The sequence below is a fragment of the Chiloscyllium plagiosum genome, unplaced genomic scaffold, assembly GCF_037043375.1.
Source record: "Chiloscyllium plagiosum isolate Xiang-an unplaced genomic scaffold, Cpla_swu_hap1 HiC_scaffold_17, whole genome shotgun sequence".
NCBI lineage: Eukaryota > Metazoa > Chordata > Chondrichthyes > Orectolobiformes > Hemiscylliidae > Chiloscyllium > Chiloscyllium plagiosum.
The window spans coordinates 53,234,191-53,257,808 of record NW_028270155.1 but is presented as its reverse complement, the minus strand read 5'-3'; the positions used below and the strand labels follow the sequence as shown (position 1 = coordinate 53,257,808).

At 42.9% G+C, this 23,618-nt stretch overlaps 1 protein-coding gene across 5 annotated transcripts in view; it reads right to left on the bottom strand.

Annotated features, from left to right (window-relative positions):
- Window positions 1-23,618, bottom strand: part of dus2 (dihydrouridine synthase 2) — a 120,915-nt gene that overhangs the window by 83,606 nt on the left and 13,691 nt on the right. For all 5 annotated transcript variants that reach the window (XM_043707033.2, XM_087995919.1, XM_087995917.1 and 2 more), the window contains 3 exons: window positions 8,291-8,336; window positions 7,274-7,365; window positions 4,977-5,020 (listed from right to left, as the gene is read on the bottom strand). In XM_043707033.2, coding sequence (XP_043562968.2) covers window positions 4,977-5,020; window positions 7,274-7,365; window positions 8,291-8,336 — 182 coding nt within the window. The remainder of the gene's footprint in view (window positions 1-4,976; window positions 5,021-7,273; window positions 7,366-8,290; window positions 8,337-23,618) is intronic.

The following is a 23,618-nucleotide window of genomic DNA, read 5'->3' as shown; positions in this document are numbered from 1 at the left end:
CCCCAGTCCTCCAGCAACTCCCTCTGAGTCCTGGGAAGACATGAAGATTATTGCCAATGACTTGAATTTCAATTCTCACTTCCTTCACTTTCATTGGCTGTCTCTCATTTAGGCCCCGATCCCTACAGCTTTCAGTACCAAAGGCCTATCCAATACCTCTCTTATCAATGTTAAACACTTTTCAGGACTAGGTTTCCTCCTCTGTCACTATGGCCTGGGCAGCATCTCCCTCATTCGTTAAGACAGATACAAACTATTAATTTAACATCTCAGACATGACCCTTGCCTCCAATCCCCTTAAGGTCCCTAATTGGCCTTTCTCCTCTCGTAACCAGTCTTTTACTATTTAATGAGTTGACAGAATACTTTAATTTAGCTACTTGTTTTTTCACATAACTCCTCTTAGTTGTTTCTTCACCACTCTTCTGAACCTTTTATATCCAGATTGGTTCTCAGTTATAGCTTCTACCCGATACCTGTCATGAGTACACTTTTGGTTCTTTATCTTAATTTTGTTATCTTCTTTCTTCAAGGAGCTCTGGGCCTGTTCAGCCTATCCTTTCCTTTTAAGGAAATAAATGTTGACTGTGCCTGAACACCCTCTTCTTTCCATTATTCCATAGTTTTTACTGTCAATCCACCTCTAACCTTGGCCAAACATTGTCGGCTGCTCCTCAGTTATTTCACTCTAACTCTGGATTGTCTTTTTCCACCGTCATCCTAAAACTTATGACACAATAATAACGATCTCAAGAGTGTTTTCCCCCACTGTCGTATGGTCTACTTGGCCCATCCATCATCACTGGAACAGCCACAATATAATTCCAAATATCAATCTGCATAAGTGACTCACCAATCTCATTGACTACACTCTGTGCATTCACATACGTGCACACTAACCCTGATTGAATCTCCATTTCTTTCTTCTTTTCTATAACTCTACCTATTAATGTATTATTCTCCATTCTAATATGATCAGTCTCATAAGAACAAGGAGGAGGCAAGGGTCATGTCTGAGATGTCAAATTAATACTTTGTATCTGTCTTAATGACTGAGGCAGATGCTGCCCAGACCATAGTGACAGAGGAGAAAACTTTGCTTCACTTGGAGGTCGCCACTGATGATGTTACCTAGTCAGGTAATGAAACGTCTGGATATCAAACCTACAGCTCAGCGAGCAAACCTACACCCTAAACCTCAACCTGAGCTACAAACCTTCACAAACCTTGCAGAGGAGAAAACTGCTGTAGGCCTCTGGGCCCAAATAAGAGACAGCCAATGAAAGTGAAGGAAGTGAGAATTGAAATTGAAGTCATTGGCAATAATCTTCTAGTCATCCCCCGACTCAGAGGGAGTCATTTGGCCCATCAATATATGCCCCAGGCCTCAACTCCTCTTCCAAAACAGCTCCTTATAGCTCTCAACTCAAATTACTTCAAGCTTTTCATTAAATACTTTCAGTAATCTAGCCTTCATAACTCTCTGAGTAGAGAACTCCAGAGGTTCCCTATCCTCTGAGAGAAGACATTCCTTTGATTAGTTAAATGAGTATCCCCTTATTAGAGTCATAGAGATATACAGCATGGAAACAGACCCTTCGGTCCAACCCATCCATGCCGACCAGATATCCCAACCCAATCTAGTCCCACCTGCCAGCGCCCGGCCCATATCCCTCCAAACCCTTCCTAATCATATACCCATCCAAAATGCCTCTTAAATGTTGCAATTGTACCAGCCTCCACCACATCCTCTGGCAGCTCATTCCATACATGTACCATCCTCTGCATGAAAAAGTTGCCCCTTAGGTCTCTTTTATATCTCTCCCCTCTCACCCTAAACCTATGCCCTCTAGTTCTGGACTCCCCGACCCTAGGGAAAAGACTTTTGTCTATTTATCCTATCCATGCCCCACATATTTTTGTAAACCTCTATAAGGTCACCCCTCAGCCTCCAAAGCTCCAGGGAAAACAGCCCCAGACTGTTCAGCCTCTCCATGTAGCTCAGATCCTCCAACCCTGGCAACATCCTTGTAAATCTTTTCTGAACCCTTTCAAGTTTCACAACATCTTTCCAATAGGAAGGAGACCAGAATTGCACGCAATATTCCAACAGTGGCCTAACCAATATCCTGTACAGCCGCAACATGACCTCCCAACTCCTGTACTCAATACTCTGACCAATAAAGGAAAGCATACCAAACGCCTTCTTCACTATCCTATCTACCTGCGACTCCACTTTCAAGGAGCTATGAACCTGCACTCCAAGGTCTCTTTGTTCAGCAACACTCCCTCGGACCTTACCATTAAGTGTATAAATCCTGCTAAGATTTGCTTTCCCAAAATGCAGCACCTCGCATTTATCTGAAGTAAACTCCATCTGCCACTTCTCAGCCCATTGGCCCGTCTGGTCCAGATCCTGTTGTAATCTGATGTAACCCTCTTCACTGTCCACTACACCTCCAATTTTGGTGTCATCTGCAAACTTACTAACTGTACCTCTTATGCTTGCATCCAAATCATTTATGTAAATGACAAAAAGTAGAGGGCCCAGCACCGATCCTTGTGGCACTCCATTGGTCACAGGCCTCCAGTCTGAAAAACAACCCTCAACCACCAGCCTCTATCTTCTACCTTTGAGCCAGTTCTGTATCCAAATGGCTAGTTCTCCCTGTATTCCATGAGATCTAACCTTGCTAATCAGTTTCCCATGGGGAACCTTGTCGAATGCCTTACTGAAGTCCATATAGATCATATCTACTGCTCTGCCCTCATCAATCTTCTTTGTTACTTCTTCAAAAAACTCAATCAAGTTTGTGAGATATGATTTCCCATGCACAAAGCCATGTTGACTATCCCGAATCAGTCCTTGCCTTTCCAAATACATGTACACCTGTCCCTCAGGATTCCCTCCAACAACTTGCCCACCACCGAGGTTAGGCTCACCGGTCTATAATTCCCTGGCTTGTCTTTACCACCCTTCTTAAACCCTTCTGTAGCACTGACCTCTAGTTTGAGAATCCTCCCACTCAGGGGCACATCTTCTCAACATCGACCCTGTCAAGTCCCCTCAGAATCTTGTATGTAGCAAAGAGATCACATTCATTCTTCTAAACTCTAATGAATAAATGCTTAAGCTATTTAATTGAGTCCTCACCATCAACATTCTGAGGGTTTGTACTGACTAGAAATTCAAATGGACTAACCACATAAATACAGTGGCTATAAGAAAAGGTCAGAAGCTAGAAATAGTGAGTAAATCACCCCTTGAACCCTAAAGCCTGATCACCATTTACAAGGCACAAATCAGGAGTGAGGTGTAATACGCTCCTCTTGCCTGAATGGGTTCTCCATCAACACTCAAGAAGCTTGACGCCATCCAAGACAAAGCAGCCTGCTTGTTTGGCGGCACGGTGGCTCAGTGGTTAGCATTACTGCCTCACAACACCAGGGTCCCAGATTCAATTCCAGCCTTGAGCGACTGTCTGTGTGGAGTTTGCACATTCTCCCCATGTCTGCGTGAGTTTCCTCCAGGTGCTCCGGTTTCTTCCCACAGTCCAAAGATGTGCAGGTCAGAAGAATTAGCCATGTTAAATTGTCCATAGTGTTAGGTGCATTAGTCTGAGGGGGGTGGGTTGCTCTTCGGAGGGTTGGTGTGGATTGGTTGGGCTGAAGGGTCCATTTCCACACTGTACAGGATCTAATCTAAATCCACAAGCATCCACTCCCTCCATCATCGATGCTTAGTAGCATCAGTGTGTATATCTACAAGATGCACTGCAGAAATTCACCTTAGACAGCATCTTCCAAACCCATGACTATTCCATCCAGGAGCCTGAGGTCTGTAAATGCAAGTATACTAGTCTTGGTCATGTAAGATGTCCATGACTTCCTTGGAACTACACAATGGGAATTCTCTTGTCTGAGCTGCTTTTGTAGTATTTATTAAGGGCATATTTGTCTTGTACTAACGTTGTCTTAAAAATGTACATTTCAGAATTTTTGACCTTTGAGACAGAATCCTTAGCAGTGGATGCTCAACGAGAAGCTCCAGCATCTCACTTCATTGAACTTCATACTCAGCAGCCTTACCCTTTACAATAAATCTCAGTTAAAACACCTCTTTCCCACTATATGTAGAATTCCCCACTTTGAATTAAATTCCCCAGAACTCACTCAGTTGCCCTCACACTCTAGTGCCCCTATATTCACTTCGAGTGATCGAGACGTACCTCACAGAAACAGACTCTTCAGTCCAACTCATCCATGCCCACCAGATATCCTAAACTAATGAAGTCCCATTTGCCGGCATTTGGCCCATATCCCTCTAAATCCTTCCTATTCCTATATCCAACAGCGTCTACACTTCCTCTGGCAGTTCATTCCATACACACACCACCCTCTGTGTGACAAGTTGCCCCTTAGATACCTTTTACATCTTTCCCCTTTCGCCTTAAGCCTATGCCCACTAGTTTTAGACTCCACTACCCTGGGGAAAAGATCTTGACTATTCACCTTACCTACACCTTTCATGATTTTATAAAACTTCTTTTAGGTCATCCCTCAGCCTCCGAAACTCCAGGGAATATAGCCCCAGCCTATTCAGCCTCTACATATAGCTTGAGCTCTCCAGCGTCGGTGACATCCTTGTAAACCTTTTCAGCAATCTTTCAAGTTTAACAATATCTTTCCAATAGGAGGGAGACCAGAATTGCATGCAGTATTCCAAAAGTGGCCTAACTTTTGGAATGTCCTGTACAGCTGCAACATAACCTCCCATCTTCAATACTCGATGCACCGATCAATAAAGACAAGGATACTAAATGCCTTCTTCATCACCCTGTCTAACTGCGACTCCACTTTCAAGGAACTATGAACCTGCACTCCAAAGTCTTCTCATATGAGTGTTACTTGAGGGCACTTTATAGCAAGTTCATTGAGTAGCTATTGGAGCAGTGATAGGCTTGTTAAAGACTTACATAAGCTGTGCGACTGTAAGCGCTCTCTGAGGATCAGCTGTGCCCTGCAAGGAACAAAATTTTAAAAAAGACTAACTTCCAGATGAATGCAGACAAAAAAAAAGATGATGTTAAAGGTTGAGAAGCTTTACTTAAATATAAGCGGAATTACTTTACAATGAAAACAATAGCAATGGATAGTGAAATCCAAAACAACATGGTGAATTGACAATATTGTCAGATTCTTAGCATGAAATCACAGTAACCAATATCATTTTCTAACTTACACTGGGCTCAATCTATTTGAACATAAAGCTGATTTAGTTTCAGGAGACAGTGAATTCTCTTTATGGATTCTGTGTACAAACTGACTGCCATGCTTCTGATGGTACAACAGTGGCTATTCAAAGGGAATCAAATAGTTAGGAAGGACTGGGATAGTGGTGAGGTTTGGGATGCTGTTCATCCATAAGAAGTTCCCCACAATCAGCGTATCAAAGAGCCTCTCCTATTCAAAACCCTACTGGCCAGCTTCATGTGTCAATCCTTGTTTGGAACTGAGAGGACAGGAAATATAAAGGTGGGCATTTGGTCTCTTTAACCCTGATAGCTCTGGGTCCGCAGGATCTGTCAGCCTACCTTGGAAAAGGCAACTGTGATTTCACAGCCCTGGAGGAACAGGTAAATCAAAGTACCTGTCAGCTGAGTGCAGATGATCACAATACTGCCAGTGGGTAGGACGCTGATGGTATGGGTCAATGAAGCTCTTCATTTGGTCAGCAGCTCTTCTCAGAGAAGGCCAGCCTTTCTCAGCTGCTGAGCTTGTGTCATATTCACTGCCTTGGACAAAAGATGGTGAGAGGTACTGACAAACCATAGCTTCTTCAATTACCTCAAGGTGCAGCTTGTTTGTTATGTTATCATCAACAAAAACACCAATCATACCAAGGCCTGCGATGATGGGGACAGGTACAGGATGCTATCGGCAATCTTCAGTCAGAACCCTAAACCCAGGCAGCCTCAGGGTGACAGTCACCCTCCACAGATAAGGGCAGTTATGAAGTTCACATCCTCCTGAGGCAACACAGCTGACCTCTTTAGGTACAGTGCTGTGCTCCCCAATCTGAGGCAGGAGAATGAAAAGGAGCCTTAACCCCAGGACATTCTACTCTCCCTGCAACTGCCAGGTTGCTACTCCCTGCTTTATCAGCTGGTCATTGTCAAAATGTAAATACAGACTGATGTTCATTGTGAGAAATATTGTTCATGGAACACCAGAACACTGAGAGGAGAACACAGAATGGCCCTCATTGCCAGAATGATGGGCCAGTACAGCATCAAGATAGCTGCCCAAGAAACAAAGCTCGCTGAGGAGACTCAACAGGAGGTCACTGGAACCACACCTATTACCGAACTGGCAAGTGCAAGGAGCAGCCTGGATTGTCAGCTGTGGGCTTTGCCATTTGATTTGAACTGTGCTGTACAATCTTGACTCATTTCCTGCAGGGGTCAGCAATCGTCTTTGTTCAAGTCTTGCCGGAAACAATCTATAACCTCATTAAGTGTCTATACACCAACACTGATGTTCAGATGAGAAGCACTCTATAATTGTCATGGCAATATAATTAGGGGTGTTCCCCATCAGGACAAACTCAATTCTTGCTGATTTCAACATCCAAGTCAGCACAGACTGTAGCAGATGGAAAGGAGTACTTGGATATATGCACTGACACAGCAAAACCCAGTGGCCAGCTCCTTCTCTATAACTACAGTGAGTTTGGCATAACCGTCACACACACTGTTTTCCAACAAGCAGATAAACTGAAAACAGCACAAATTTCCCAGATCCAAACACAGGCACATAATAGACTATGCCATTTGTACAGCAGAGCGATCTCAAGGATGTGCACTCGTCCTGTATGCCCAGGGGAGGAAGATGCTAGTCTGTCCATCAGCTCAACTGGAAGATTGTTTCTGAAATGAAATCTATTTAAAATCGGCATTGACACAAGGTTAACCTTTTACACATTAGAAATGGAATTAGGAATGAATTTGTCAAAGGGAGATGGTAAATCTGAAATATCAATATTCTGAAATTAATGCAAGGAACTTTCTACATCTTCACATTCCTGTTTCTTTTAAGTTTGTTATTATGCAAATCTAAAGGTTTCTAATCTAGAAATTCCCATCACGTGCAACACACAGAGCAGTGCAATTTCTCCAGGGTTAACTTATGCATTTGCAGCTATTCAAATAGACTATATTGAACCATCAGTCAGTGTTTGAAATTTTTACCAGAATGGATGGGTAATTCTTACCATTTGGAAGACAACATGATTCTTTTCTCTTTCACAAGTCCTAAAAATGACTCGCTCATCTGTTGCAACATAATCTATGGTGTCCAGCACCTCTGAGAAAAATAAATGCAGACAAGCTTAGGAAGATGAATGAGAGCATGTGTAGGAATGATTATGGATAGTGGTGGTTAGAAAAGGTATAAACAAGGGTGTGACATCTTAAATAAATAATTTTCCTTAGAGTTTTGCAGTTATATTTGGTAAGAGTGCCCAGTAATGAAAGAATCAGAACTTAGAACTCAAGTGATGCCTGTAACCACTTACATTACTCATGATTGTGCAGATCAGGCCCCACCCAAAAAAACTGACCCTGTGGTACTCAGCTGATTCAGGAAGGCTTTTCAAGTTGCACCTATTTTCCAGGGTGCATAGTGCTTTATGCATGTTACAACTGACCATCAAAATGATTGACTGTTTAAGCACAGTTTTTCAAGCTATTACCCCAGTAGTTTTAATGTTAAGTTAATCCCCAAGGCTGGGCACTAATTAATAATGGTTATTGCTGATCAGTACATTGGTACCTACATGTTCCCACTTTTAAAGTATTGAGAAAAACGTGTAACTATTGGAATGAAGATTAAAAGGTAACACGTTTTGTCTTAGAATGCTGCCTGATCACATTGGTTTGTGAAAAAAACTTATGCATTTGATTCCGTGAATGAATGGAAATTGAACAGAAACTTCAGTGCAACCTAAATAAAGCAAGTTCAGGTACACTGTGGTTGCAACATGCCATCTGCACCAAAAGAAGAAACTCTAGGCCACTGTGTGCAAGCCAACTGAGGTCCTATTCCCAACCCTTTACAGTAATGTGTTTAACTCCTACTTGGAAGGCCATTCCTGTTTGCTGTAATACCAACAGTTTACCTTTCGTTCTGTCAACTTCCTTTGCTAAATACCAGAACTCTATTTAAAACATTCATTCCGGAAAGGAAGAGAGAAAAACCATATGAAGAAAGAATAAATTTGTCGACTCACCATTCACAATTCTTTTGCACTGTATCATTTTCAAGTCAATCAATTCCTATTTAAAATGGAAGAGAAAGGATAATCACAAGCTGCCCACAATCTCACTTCTCCGTGACACCCTGATAGCTCAGTGGTTAGCACTGCTGCCTTGCAGTCCAGGGACTCTGGTTCGATTCCAGCCTCAGGCAGCCGTGTGGAGTTTGCACATTCTCCCAGTGTCTGTGTGGGTTTCCTCCGGGTGCTCCAGTTTCCTCCCACAGTCCAAAGCTGTGCAGGTTAGGTGAATTGGCCATGCTAAATTGCCCATAGCATTCAGGGATGTGTAGGTTAGGTGCATTAGTCAAGGTAAAATATAGGATAGGGGGAATGGGTCTGGGTGGTTTACTCTTCAGAGGGTCAGGTGGACTGGTTGGGCTGAAGGGTCTGTTTCCACAGTGTAGGGATTCTATCTATCTATCTCATATTAACACCACAGAATTTTCAAGGCACTGTTAAATTCAGGTTGGGGAGAGGCATTTGACCCAGATTATCATCATGAAAGTTGAAAAAATGTAGTCCAGGAAGATGAAATATCACCTTGACCCAGTGATGTGAAGCTCACCTGCACTCCATTTCTGTCAGATTGGTGTCAAAATGCATCGTGCACCCCCTCATTGTTCCAAACAGTTAAACCCTTTGTTCCACACACCAGCTTGTAACTTTCTTAGAGAAGAAATTGCATTTATATAGTAGCCAGCATGGCCTCAGAAAATCCTAAAACATTTCAAAGTGAATGAAGAGCTTCTGAAGTATGGTCCCTGTTAATGGTAGAAACAAGAGAACCAAGAAGTGCACAGCCAAGTCCCACAAACGGCAATGAGATCATAGCGAAATTATCTGTTGTATTGTTGCTGGCTGAGGGATAAATATTGGCCAGGCATTTCAGTTCTTCCTTGAATTGTGCTTTGGGCTCTTTACTCTCCAACTGAAAAGACAGACAATGTCTCTGTTTAATGTCTCATATGAAAAACAGCGCTTGACAGTGCAGCACTGCTTCAAAACCACAGTGAAGAGTTAGCCTGGATTATATCAACTCGAGTCTCTAGTATGAGAGTTGGATTCTTATCTTGTGAAGCCACTGTTGAGAAAACTTGCCTACTTTACCTTTGGAGGGACACCTGAAAGGTTACCTTATCGGCTGTCTCCGTTTTGAAATCCAAGCCCCAAAATATTACTTGTATTATCCAGTTTACATTGCAAAATATTTTTTGAATGACATACATAAATTGTTCAGGGATTGATAAATTAGCATATTATTTAAAATTAAATTGTGACCGGGCAAAGGTTCATGTAAGCAACGAGTAAAATCCAAGTATGAAATCAAGAAGCTCTTGCTACATATGTCTATATGTAGAATAAAGTTTCAGATAGATTAGTGAAGATCTAAATCTGGAATCACTCTTAGACAGGCAAATCAAGACGGCTTATGTGACTTCAACAATCTGTAATTATCTTCTGACTGTGTCCAGATTTATGAACAGATAAACTTTGTTTTAAAAAAGGAATATCCTGACCAGTATAAAGCGTCATTTTGATGTGGGACTAAATTTACAAATGGGTCAGACCCTGCAGAGGTAATAGGTTACTTTTTCAGTTCAGTTTTTACTAACTTCATTTTCATTTCCAGTCTTGGTCAACTGAATTCAAGTTACCACAGTAGGATTTTGAAGTAATCATCAGATTTAGATTAGATTCCCTACAGTGTGGAAACAGGCCCTTCGGCCCAACCAGTCCACACCGACCCTCCAAAGAGTAACCCACCCAGACCCATTTCCCCTCTGACTAATGTACCTAACACTACAGGCAATTTAACATGACCAATTCGCCTGACCGGCGCATCTTTGGACTGTGGGAGGAAACCGGAGCACCCGGAGGAAACCCATGCAGACACGGGGAGAATGTGCAAACTCCACACAGACAGTCACTCGAGGCTGGAATCGAACCTGGGACCCTGGTGCTGCGAGGCAGCAGCGCTAACCACTGAGTCACCTTGCCACCCCACTTTTTAAATCACCATTTTATTTTCCTCAGCTCTGGTTCCAGATCTTCCTGTCATGATGTTGCTATGTTTTTTAGATTAGATTGGGAATATTCTGTGAACTTCTTGGAGGCCTCTTGTGATACAGTGGGGTCTGATTTAAATATATATTAATACAGTTTTTGTTGCAAACGTTTCGTCCCCTGTCTAGGTGACATCCTCAGTGCTTGGGAGCCTCCTGTGAAGCGTTTCTGTGGTGTTTCCTCCGGCATTTATAGTGGCCTGTCCCTGCCGCTTCCGGTTGTCAGTTTCAGCTGTCCGCTGTAGTGGCTGGTATATTGGGTCCAGGTCTATGTGTTTGTTGATGGAGTTTGTGGATGAGTGCCAAGCTTCTAGGAATTCCCTGGCTGTTCTTTGTTTCGCTTGCCCTATAATGGTAGTGTTACCAGCAACACATTTTCAGCTCTGATCTCCAGCCTCTGCAGTCCTCACTTTCTCCTATAATAGTAGTGTTGTCCCAGTCAAATTCATGTTGCTTGTCGTCTGCGTGTGTGGCTACTAGGGATAGCTGGTCGTGTCGTTTCGTGGCTAGTTGATGTTCGTGGATGCGGATTGTTAGCTGTCTTCCTGTTTGTCCTATATAGTGTCCTATATAGGACAAACAGGAAGTCCTATATAGGACAAACAGGAAGACAGCTAACGATCCGCATTCACGAACATCAACTAGCCACGAAACGACACGACCAGCTATCCCTAGTAGCCACACACGCAGACGACAAGCAACATGAATTTGACTGGGACAACACTACCATTATAGGGCAAGCGAAACAAAGAACAGCCAGGGAATTCCTAGAAGCATGGCACTCATCCACAAACTCCATCAACAAACACATCGACCTGGACCCAATATACCGGCCACTACAGCGGACAGCTGAAACTGACAACCGGAAGCGGCAGGGACAGGCCACTATAAATGCCGGAGGAAACACCACAGAAGCGCTTCACAGGAGGCTCCCAAGCACTGAGGATGTCACCTAGACACGGGACGAAACGTTTGCAACAAAAACTTCCAGCTCGGTGAACAGAACCAAGCAACGAGCACCCGAGCTACGAATCTTCTCACAAACTTTGAATATATTAATACAATTTATATTATAATTTGGATTTTGAACTGGTGGTATGTGGATTTTGGCCCATGTAAAGATGGGGTTTACTAATTGCCAGTCTTTCTGAAGGCATAATCTTAAACCAGTAGAATGTTAGAGAGCAGCTGACTGAATGTCCTCCTGGTGCAATAGTGGGAAACTTCTCAGTGTTTTACAATCAGAAAGAGTAAATATTGAAAGGCGTTGGCTTGCTTTTGGTTTAAGAATCAAGAACTGATAATTGTTTTGAAAAAAAGCAATAGATTAGAAAACCTCTGGGAGCATTTCATATAACTGGAGTTAAATGCAAGAGAAAGGAGTTTGTTCAGAATAGTTAGCCAAGAGGTTATCCCAGTATAACTTTGAGAATTCCTCACCAGAAGTGGCTTGTTTGAAACATAAAGTGGTATTTAAAGCTGGGAAAGCTAAGCATAGTTGTGGGAATAATTAAGGAAGAGGCTATCAAACTCTCAAGACTAGGAATTAAAAGAAAAATATAAGCTCAAACCTATAGATGTGACAGAAAAGGGACCCTTCCCTGCCGAGTATTTGAGTGATGAAGAGTGATAGTGTTGAGAGTCAATGGGATTGCATTTTGCTGCGTGTTTTGAAATCTCTCAAATGATACTAAATGTAAATTGCTGCGTTTGTTCTAACGTATCATCATTTAATTTACATAACAAACTCAGTTTAATTGCTAAAACTAAATCTGAAATATTGGTTGCTTATATTTCAGTGAAAGGCCATCACATTAAATTCAAAAAAATCTATGAAGCGAGGTTTCAGTCTGAGAGCTGACTTGTCAAGTAGGAACAATAACTGGGATCACAACACTAAATGACTAGTTCCGTGATATAGCCATCATCACCATTTCACCTTTCTTCATCAGGTCTTGAATTTTGAAAGGATAACATTAGCATTCATTTCAAGAGGGCTCGAATACAAAGAATACAAGTGCAGAGATGTACTGCTGAGTCAGTATAAGGCTCTGGTCAGACTGCATTTGGAATATTGTGAGCAATTTAGGGTCCCATATCTAAGGGAAAATGTGCTGGCGTTGGATGGGGTCTAGAGGTGGTTTAACAGTATGATCCCGGGATGAAGGGCTTAACATACAAGGAACAGTTGAGGACTTTGGGTCTGAACTCAACAAAGTTCGGAAAGATTGGGGGGCGGTGGTAGGATCTCATTGAAACTTACAGGATACTGAGAGGCCTAGATAGAGTGGACATGGAGAAGACCTAACAGCTTTGAAGACCTAAGTTTTGAAAGTTAAAAATCACCAGGTTATAGTCCAATATGTTTAATTGGAAGCACTAGCTTTCAGAGCACTGCTCCTTCATCAGATGGTTGTGGTGTTGTGTGATTTTTAACTTTGTACACCCCAGTCCAACACTGGCATCTCCAAATCATAAATTTTGAAAGATTGCACAAAATGCATTTATTTCAAGTTTTGTGGAAAAGTCTGGAGTGGTTTCTTTAAAAGAGATCATTGAAAGTTCACTGTAGCCATTGGAGCTTGTGACAACAATGCTTCCTGGAAATCCCAAGACTGATGATAACCACTAGCTTTACTGCAGATGCCTACTGGGAGCTGTCTTAAACACAGATGGACCTTAGCATGTTTTCCTCCAACTGAACCAGATAAAAACAAGCAGCTATCCAAACTGGCTGAATCAGAAGAAGCTTTGTTTAGAACCTGTTGCCAAGCTGATCTCTCTCATTCTGTGGAAAGTTGACCCTCTCTGTAGGTTCAGGGTGAACATTTTTTGACAAGATATTGAAGGGAAATCTTAAGATTGTATTTCCTGAGAAAGTTGTGGCTCCAGAGATAATGAATCATGATCAAATATGGCAGAACATCAGAGCACCAGACTTTGGAAAGTTTTGCAATTGATCCTTTTGTGTTTGGCTAAGACAGTTTGTTGTTTCGAAAGTCACTCGCTCGAGAGAAACCTGTTCTTTTCTTTTTTCCTGAAGAGTGCATACATATTTGTGTCTGTTTTGAGAATAGTTAAATGGAGAATCATTTCTACTTGAGCTGAAAAATGTGCTGCTGGAAAAGCGCAGCAGGTCAGGCAGCATCAAAGGAGAAGGAGAATCGACGTTTCGGGCATAAGCCCTTCTTCAGGAATGAGGAGGGTGTGCCAAGCAGGCTAAGATAAAAGGTAGGGAGGAGGGACTTGGGGGAGGGGCATCGGGAATGCGATAGGTGGAAGGAGGTTAAGGTGAGGGTGATTGGCCGGAGAGGGGGTGGGGGTGGAGAGGTCGGGAAGAAGATTGCAGGTCAAGAAGACGGTGCTGAGTCTGAGGGTTGGGACTGAGGAAAGGTGGAAGGAGGGGAAATGAGGAAGCTGGAGAAATCTGCATTCATCCCTTGTGGTTGGAGGGTTCCTAAGCGGAAGATGAGGCGCTCATCCTCCAGGCGTTGTGTTGCCATGGTCTGGCGATGGAGGAGGCCAAGGACCCGCATGTCCTTGGCGGAGTGGGAGGGGGAGTTAAAGTGTTCAGCCACGGGGCGGTTGGGTTGGTTGGTGCGGGTGTCCCAGAGGAATGTTTCTCTGAAACATTCCGCAAGTAGGCGGCCTGTCTCCCCAATGTATAGGAGGCCAAATCGGGTACAGCGAATGCAGTAAATGATATGTGTGGAGGTGCAGATGAATTTGTGATGGATATGGAAGGATCCCTTGGGGCCTTGGAGGGAAGTGAGGGGGGAGGTGTGGGCGCAAGTTTTGCATTTCTTGCAGTTGCAGGGGAAGGTGCCGGGAGTGGAGGTTGGGTTGGTGGGGGGTGGGGACCTGACGAGGGAGTTGCGGAGGGAGTGGTCTTTCCGGAACGCTGATAGGGGAGGGGAGGGAAATATATCCATGGCGGTTGGGTCTGTTTGGAGGTATCTGTAGTCCTCACTTTCTCCTAATAATTTTTACTTCTATGTTGGAGTCTGGTTTTCAATAAAACTGCAATAATTAGTTACGTTTTTTGTTGATAATTAAATCCATTAGAGTGGTTATTAAGAAACCTGGTTGATCATTCTTGTTGTTTAGAACTAGGTGTAGATAAAGATATTAATTCATCCTCTTAGTAAATGAGGAAAGTATTTTTATTTTACGCTGTGACCCATTGTGTAGTGGGACCAGTGCACTCTTCCAGCCTTGGCCATTGGTAGTTAGCAAGACAGGGAGCCTGGCAGGTGTCACTGCAGGGAGTTGGCATCTCCCCCAAGATGGAACCACCTTATTTAAGCCTCCATCTGTCTATCCTCTAACACAGGACACTCCATCCCCACCTCCAATCCTTGCTGGGCTTCATCTGGTCAGGCAGGCTGTACAAAGTCGCTGGTGTACCTTAAAAGCTGGAGACCTCGGGATTATCACCCCCAAGGACTGCTTGTGGTCGCAGTAGTGACCCTGGCACAGGCCCGAGTGCAGATTGCCCAGTCAATCAGATCGATTGGGAGCTCTGTAAGGCAGGACTTCCTTCCAGAGGTGGGTCGAGTTTCGTCCTGAAACAAGCAGCTTTGTCCCGTCATCCCCCTGCATTATCCATCTGGCCAACCGTTCCGTGGAGATGTTTAATCCTATCCCTCATAAAACCCATCTCGGTGTTGTTGGAACTGCATAGGAGCCCTCTCCCTTTCTAGCTGCAAATCATTAGAACACATCGGGCCAATTTCACATGTGAATTTTCCAACTCAAAACCAGAAGTCAATGGAATGAAAGTACAAAAGAGGCCTTTTTGAATACATCACCATCTGCTAAAATCAGGGGCGAGGAGGGGAATACGATTTTCCGATCAAGAGCGCAGAACCTGCTCACATTTCCAATATGCATAGCTGGCAGGATGGGTCCTGCTGGGGGAACATGAGGTGGGAATGCTGCCCGAATGTGTACTGAATGAGTTCTTTCCCCACTCAGCAGTTAAAAGCCAATAAAAAGGTCCAGTGCAGAATGCAGCTTTCAATGGAACTTGCAGAGGCACACGCGCAACTTCAAACTGCGTTCATAAGTGAAAACAGGAAGATGCAGATTGTGAAATTGTTGAAAGTTCACTGATCCCAATATTGCTGTTAAAAATCTCCCGTTTGGATGGAATGGGTGAGGAGCACTTAAAGCATAAAAGCAAAATATCACATGAGCTTTAAATAGCTGCCTTAATTCAAATGTCACGGAATCATAGATTCCAGATCCTTTTTTCTCCAGAATGAATGATGCGACACCAATATTTTGAATTTCCAATCTGCTGTCATGCTCTTTATATCACATCTGGCCTTAATTAGGATAATTCTTTCCTTGAACAAATTGAAGCATTGTTACAGGAAATAACATTCACAAAGGCTTGTGGTAATTGAGGTTGATATTATATTTTGGGAATCCAGCTATAAATTTAGAGAAACAGAAGGGGTTACGTGCCCAGTTGTACAGCTGCCTGACAGTAAATCCAGATGGTTTGATTGTTAGTGGTTAAAGGAGATCCCATATTGATTGCGTGCGTGATTATCTCAGTGAAACAATGGCAGCATACTCTGAACTTACCACAAAAAGACAAGGTGTCTCCTAGAGAGGTGTTTTTGTGATCGGGATGCACACAGTTACGCTTTAAGCCATTCACTGACTCGTAAAACAAAAGGGTGCTTAGGTCAGAGATAGCTAATTAGCATTCAGACCAAGATACAAGGTCAATGTATTGCATGGCACCATTGGCAAGAGGGCCAATCCTTACAAATGAGTGAATAGTATGTTCAGATAGCAGAAGATTCTGATAGCCAGCAGGGAGGAAATGCTGCTTAACTTTGCAAGCTATTGCAGCTAGCTTAGAATAGATTCTAAGATTACATTAGATTAGATTTCCGACAGTGCGGAAACAGGCCCCTCGGCCCAATAAGTCATCACCAACCCTCCAAAGAGTAACCTACCCAGACGCATTCGCCTACTCCCTACTTCCTCCCACAGTCCAAAGATGTGCAGGTCAGGTGAATTGGCCATGCTAAATTGCTCAGTGTTAGTTGCATTAGTCAGAGGGAAATGGGTCTGGGTGGGTTAGTCTTCGGAGGGTCAGTGTGGACTGGTTGCACCAAAGGGCCTGTTTCCACACTGTAGGGGATCTAATCTAATGCACCTATCACTACGAGCAACTTAGCATGGCCAAATCGCCTGAATTGCACACCTTTGGACTGTGGGAATAAACTGGAGCACCCGGGAGGAAACCCACGCAGACACAGGGAGAATGTGCAAACTCCACACAGTCACCCGAAGCTGGAATCGAACACAGGTCCCTGGCACTGCGAGGCAGCACAGCGAACCACTGAGCCACTGTGCCGCTCCGCTTCTCAGCTTTTTGGCTTGGAATATGTTAGATTAAATTAGATTCTATCTATTTAATTTCAATACAGAACAAATTGGGGAGTTTAAAGCATTTATAAATACTATTTCTATCTGGATACAAGGCCTGTGTGATTTAATTTCCCATGGATATGGGCTGACAGTAGAAGTTATGGGAAGAGATAGATTAGATAGGAAGCCCTTGCAGAATTGGCCTCCAAGGTATTTTTTTCCACAAATCTCACTGAGTCTCACAAACTCACAACCTGAGAATCCGAGAGAGAAAGAGAGAGAATGTCTATGGTTCATAGAGTCATAGAAATGTACAGCACAGAAACAGACCCTTCGGTCCAACTCATCCACACCAACCAGTTACCCTAACCTAATCAAGTCCTATTTGCCAGCATTGGGCCAATATTCCTCTAAACCCTTCCTATTCATATACCCATCCAGATGCCTTTTAAATGCTGTAATTGTACCAGCCTCCACCACTTCCTCTGGCAGCTCATTCCATACACGCACCACCTTCAGTGTGAAAAAGTTGTCCCTTAGGTTCCTTCTATATCTTCCCACTCCCACCCTAAACCTATGCCCTCTAGTTCTGGATTCCCCCATCCCAGGGAAAAGACTTCTCTCTATTTATCCTATCCATGCCCCTCATGATTTAATAAAACTCTAAGGTCACCCCTCAGCCTCCACGGCTCCAGGGAAAACAGCCCCAGCCTATTCAGCTTCTCCCTATAGCTCAAATTCTCCAAACCTGGCAACATCCTTGTAAATCTTTTCTGAACCCTTTCAAGTTTCATAACATCCTTCCATTAGGAGACCAGAATTGCATGCAATATTCAAAAGTGGCCTAACCAATATCTTGTACAGCCAAAACATAACCTTCCAACTCCTATAATCAATACTCTGACTAATAAAGGAAAGCATACCAAACGCCTTCTTCACTATCCTATCTACCTGCGACTCCACTTTCAAGGAGCTATGAACCTGCACTCCAAGGTCTCTTTGTACAGCAACACTCCCTTGGACCTTACCATTCAGTGTATACATCCAGCTCCGATTTGGCTTTTCAAAATGCAGCACCTCTTATTTATCTAAATTAAACTCCATCTACCATGGTCAGCATCCCGTTATAATCTGAGGTAATCTTCTTTGCTGTCAACTACACCTCCAATTTTGGTGTCATCTGCAAACTTACTAACTTCTACCTCTTATGCTCACATCCAAATCACTTATATAAATGATGAAAAGTAGTGGACTCAGCACAGATCCTTGTGGCACTCCACTGGTCACAGGCCACCAGTCTCTGTCTTCTACCTTTGAGCCAGTTCTGTATCCAAATGGCTAGTTCTCCCTGTATTCCATGAGATCTAACCTTGCTAACCAGTCTCCGATGAGGAATCTTGTCAAGCGCCTTACTGAAGTCCATATAGATCACGTTCACTGCTCTGCCCTCATCAATCCTCTTTGTTACTTTATCAAAAAATACTCAATCAAGTTCATGAGAAATGGTTTCCCACACACAAAGCCATGTTGACTATCTCTAATCAGTCCTTGCCTTTCCAAATACATGTAAATCCTGTCCCTTAGGATTCCCTCCAATAACTTGCCCACCCCTACGTCACGCTCACCGGTCCATAGTTCTTCCTTGCCACTTTTCCTAAATAGCGGTACCATGTTAACCAACCTCCAGTCTTCCGGCACCCCACTTGCAACTATTGATGATACAAATATCTCAGCAAGAGGCCCAGTAATCACTCCGAGCTTCCCACAGAGTTCTAGGGTGCACCTGATCAGGTCCTGGGGATGTATCCACTTTTATGCATTTCAAGACAACCAGCGCATCCTCCTCTGCAATATGGACATTTTTCAAGATGTCAACATCTATTTTCCCACATTCTATATCTTCCATATCCTTTTCCACAGTAAACACTGATGAAAACTCCTTGCTTAGTATCTCCCCCATCTTCTGCAGCTCCACACATAGGCTGCCTTGTTGATCTTTGAGGGGCACTATTCTCTCCCTAGTTACCCTTTTGTCCTTAATGTATTCATAAAAGTCTTTTGGATTTTTCTTAAACTTATTTGCCAAAACTATCTCATGTCCCCTTTTTGCCCTCCTGATTTCCCTCTTAAGTATACTCCTACTGCCTTTCTTTTCACTCGATCTCTCCTGTCGATACCTGATATATGCTTCCTTTTTTTTCTTAACCAAACCCTCAATTTCTTTAGTCATCCAGCATTCCCTACACCTACCAGCCTTTCCTTTCACCCTAACAGGAATATACTGTCTCTGGACTCTCATTATCAAATGTTTGAAGGCTTCCCATTTTCCAGCCATCCCTTTACCTGCAAACATTTGCCCCCAGTCAGCTTTTGAAAGTTCTTGCCTAATAACGTCAAAATTAGCCTTCCTCCAATTTAGAACTTCAACTGTTAGATCTGGTCTATCCTTTTCCAACACTATTTTAAAGCTATTTGTATCTACCCAGGGAGATACTGAGGAAAGAGATCAATCTGAGACTGGTACAGTTGGGAAAGGGAACAAGTCAAACAGTCAGGGCAGGCAGGGACAAAGCACAAAATAAGGTAGGACTGATAAATTAAACTGCATTTACTTCAATGTAAGAGGCCTAACAGAGAAGGCAGATGAACTCAGGGGCATGGTTCAGAACATGGGACTGGGATATCATAGCAGTTACAGAAACTTGACTCAGGGATGGGCAGGTCTGGCAGCTTAATGTTCCAGGATACAAATGCTACAGGAAGGATAGAAAGGGAGGCAAGAGAGGAGGGGGAGTGGCATTTTTGATAAGGGATAGTATTATAGCTGTATTTAGGGAGGGTATTCCTGGGAATATATCCAGGGAAATTATTTAGGTGGAACTGGGAAATGAGAAAGGGATGATCATTTTACTGGGATTGTGTTATAGACTCCCTAATAGTCAGAGGGAAATTGAGAAACACATTTGGAAGGAGATCTCAGTTATCTATAAGAATAATAGGGTGGTTATGGTAGGGGATTTTAACTTTCCAAACATAGACTGGGACTGCCATAGTGTTAAGAGTTTAGATGGAGAGGAACTTGTTAAGTCTGTACAAGAAAATTTTCTGACTCAGTATGTGGATGTACCTACTAGAGAAGGTACAAAACTTAACCTACTCTTGGAAAATAAGGCAGGGCAGGTGACTGCGGTGTCAGTGGGAGAACACTTTGGGGCCAGCGACCATGATTCTATTCGTTTTAAAACAGTGATGGAAAAGGATAGACCAGATCTAAAAGTTCAAGTTCTAAATTGGAGAAAGGTTAATTTCGACAGTATTAGGCAAGCATTTCCAAAAGCTGACTGAGGGCAGATGTTCCAGTAAAGGGACAGCTGGAAAATAAGAAGCCTTCAGAAATGAGATAACGAGAATTCAGAGACAGTATATCCCTGTTAGGGTGAAAGGAAAGGCTGGTAGGTGTAGGGATTGCTGGATGACTAGAGAAATTGAGGGCTTTGTTAAGAAAAAGAAGGAAGCATATGTCAGGCATAGCCAAGATGGATCAAATGAACACTTAGAAGAGTATAAATGTAGTAGGAGGATACTTAAAATGGAAATCAGGAGGGCAAAAATGGAGTTAAGGAGAATCCAAAGAATTTTTACAAATACACTAAGGACAAAAGGGTAACTAGGGAGAGAATAGGGCCCCTCAAAGATCAGCAAGGCGGCCTTTGTGTGGAACTGCAGGAGATACTAAACGAGTATTTTGCATCTGTGTTTACTATGGAAAAGGACATGGAAGATATAGAATGAAGGGAAGTAGATGTTGAGCTATAGGGAGAGGTTGAATAGGCTGGGGCTGATTTCCTTGAAGCGTTGGAGGTTGAGGCGTGACCGTATGGAGGCTTATAAAATCATGAGGGGCATTGACAGAATAAATAGACAAAGTCTCTTCCCTGGGGTGGGGGAGTCCAGAACTAGGAGGCATAGGTTTAGGGTGAGAGGGGAAAGATATAAGAGAGACCTAAGGGGCAACTTTTTCACGCAGAGGATGGTACGTGTATGGAATGAGCTGCCAGAGGAAGTGGTGGAGGCTGGTACAACTGCAACATTTAAAAGGCATCTGGATGGGTATATGAATAGGAAGGGTTTGGAGGGATATGGGCTGGGTGCTGGCAGGTGGGACTAGATTGGGTTGGGATATCTGGTCGGCATGAACAAGTTGGACCGAAGAGTCTGTTTCCATGCTGTACATCTCTATGACTCTCAGAAATCCATCTGATGAACCACTCCATCTACAGCAAGTATATCCTTCATTTGGCAAGGGAGCCAGAACTGCACACAGTACTCTTAGTGTGGTCTTACCAGTGTTCTGTATAATTGAAGCAAGACCTAGCTGCTCCACTACCGCAATCTTGCAATCAAGGCTAACATGTCCTCTGAATGCTTCCTACATTGCATGCAAGCTTTTAACTAGGTTAAGAACAAGAACATATAGGCTCCTTTGAACATCTCTCATGATTTATGAAATACTTTTGCATTTTGTCTTCCCACAAAGTGGAAAACTTCACATTTATCCACGCTGTCCTTCATCTGCCAACTCACTCAGTCTGTCCAACTCACCATGAAGCCTCTTTCTACACTCCTCACAACTCACATTCCCACCAAGTTTTCCATCAGCCGCAGACTTGGAAATTTGCAATTGGATGTGGGCACCAAAGCAGTGATTTAGATTTTGAAAATATTTAGCCCCAGCACTGATCCTTGCAATGCCCCACTGTCAACCTGAAAATGACCCATTTGTTCCGACTACCTGCTTTTTGGCTGTTGATCAATCCTTAATCCATGTTAGTATATTCCCCAATCCTACATGCTTTGATTTTGTTTCCCAAGTTCCTGTGCAAGACTTCTTCAAAGTTCTGAAAATCCACATTGTTCCTCTACGCTGACAAGCCTGCCAACTCCCTGCTCATTCCCCACCCCGAATTCTTACTTTATAGGACGCAACTGTAATTGATCCCCGTTTAATGAAGCTGCTCCTTCGAGCCATGCATCTGAAGTATACATCCACCAGCAACTGGCCATACAATACCTGAATCCTGACCAAGTTACTAACCACCCTTATGTCCATTGGAGCCCAACTTTAAGAGGAGTAATCCTGTCACATGACTTCACTTTGACAGCTCCAATACAAGGCACTGTAAAAGTCAAGTTCACTACAGTCATCACTGACTTATTGGGAAAAGTGACAAAGGTCAAGCTTACCTTCAGTTCATTCCATTAGGCTTCATCCATTGTTATTTTTAAGTTAGGGATATGTAAGTGCAGTTAAAATACTGATCAACGACAATTTAATTGAGATGGGGTACTGCCTACCCCTGTACTACTAATGCTGTTCAACACTACTCAGGGATGAGAAAAGGCATAAAAAAAAAAGGAAGAGTTTGAGATTTTCTCCAGCTTGAGAATTTAGCAAATCTCCTGCCAGATCTCTGCATGCTGAACATGACTGTCACACTCTACTCCCTTTCTTTGCGCAATCACATCACAAAGCTTCCCTCTTTATTACAAACCAGGCCAAACCAACTGAATGAGGTCAATTTAGAGCAGTTAAAAAAAAAAATCACCAATTACTGAAAACATCAAGGCTTATTAAAATCATATTTTAAGGTTGACACATCCTATGGAGCGTCGCGAGCGTGGTGCTGGAAAAGCACAGCAGGTCAGGCAGCACCGGAGGGGCAGGAGAATCGGCGTTTCAGGCATAAACCCTTCATCAGGAATGCCACAACTCTCAATCACATCAATGCATTGAACAATTAATTAATCAGACTACTGAATAAAGGGAATACCATGAAAACATTGGATTGCGCAGCACAGCAGGAGGTGCTATAGAATACTTTGAGGAATTTAAATCTGGTACATATATTTCATATATCTCCTTTCAGTCAAGGCACCTCCAACTAACTGACTCTATAAGAAGCAATTTGAGATAATACAGGAGGTAAGAAGGTCAAGCAGAAAACCTTTGGTCATGGGATTCACTCGTGAATTGAAACATTGTCACATTCCAAATGTTATATCTTCAATATCTTTATATGCTTCACGTACAGTCAGTCAGTTAACTGGCAGCGCTTTGGCTGAAAGCAGGTAAGAAACATCTGTGCCAGATTGAAATCATAAACGCCTGTCCACAAAAATGTTCTGCAGTATCTGCTACTGTGCTGCAAAACCAACTAATTGTGAGACTTTTACGAAGTAAACAGTACAAATGGTTTGAAAGTACTTATAGTGCCTCATGCAGATTGAAAATACAGCATACATTATAATCTTACCTATGTTTCTCTACATTTCACTCATGTACGTTTGCATTAACCAGCATTTCCTCAGATTACTACGGTCACTCCTTTGATCAAACCGGAAGTTTCAAGTCAGGTTAAAACACAAAGACGGACAGAAATTTTCCACATGACAATAAAATATGTCAAAGCCTTGGAAGTTGAATTACATCATCAATGTCTGCAAACTGCTACAAGTCTAATGACTATCAATTCGTATTAAAATGACGTCCATAATTTGATACCACTACAGCTAGCATCACCCCTAATTAAAACAATTTGCAGGCACATACTGTAACTTAAAGCAAAGTGACAGTGTTATGACAGGCACAGAGGTATTGATGTCTGCAGTTTTTACCGCTCCATTTTGGTTTCCGAGCTCTCACACTGGTTTTTAAGTCATCCAGCAGGAACAGGACACACAGATCAGCAGCCATCTCTGTTCTTTTAAGAGACTCTGTTCCCTTTCCCACATGCCTTCCCCTTCTCATGACCTATATGATGCCCCTATACAACACACATTTCATT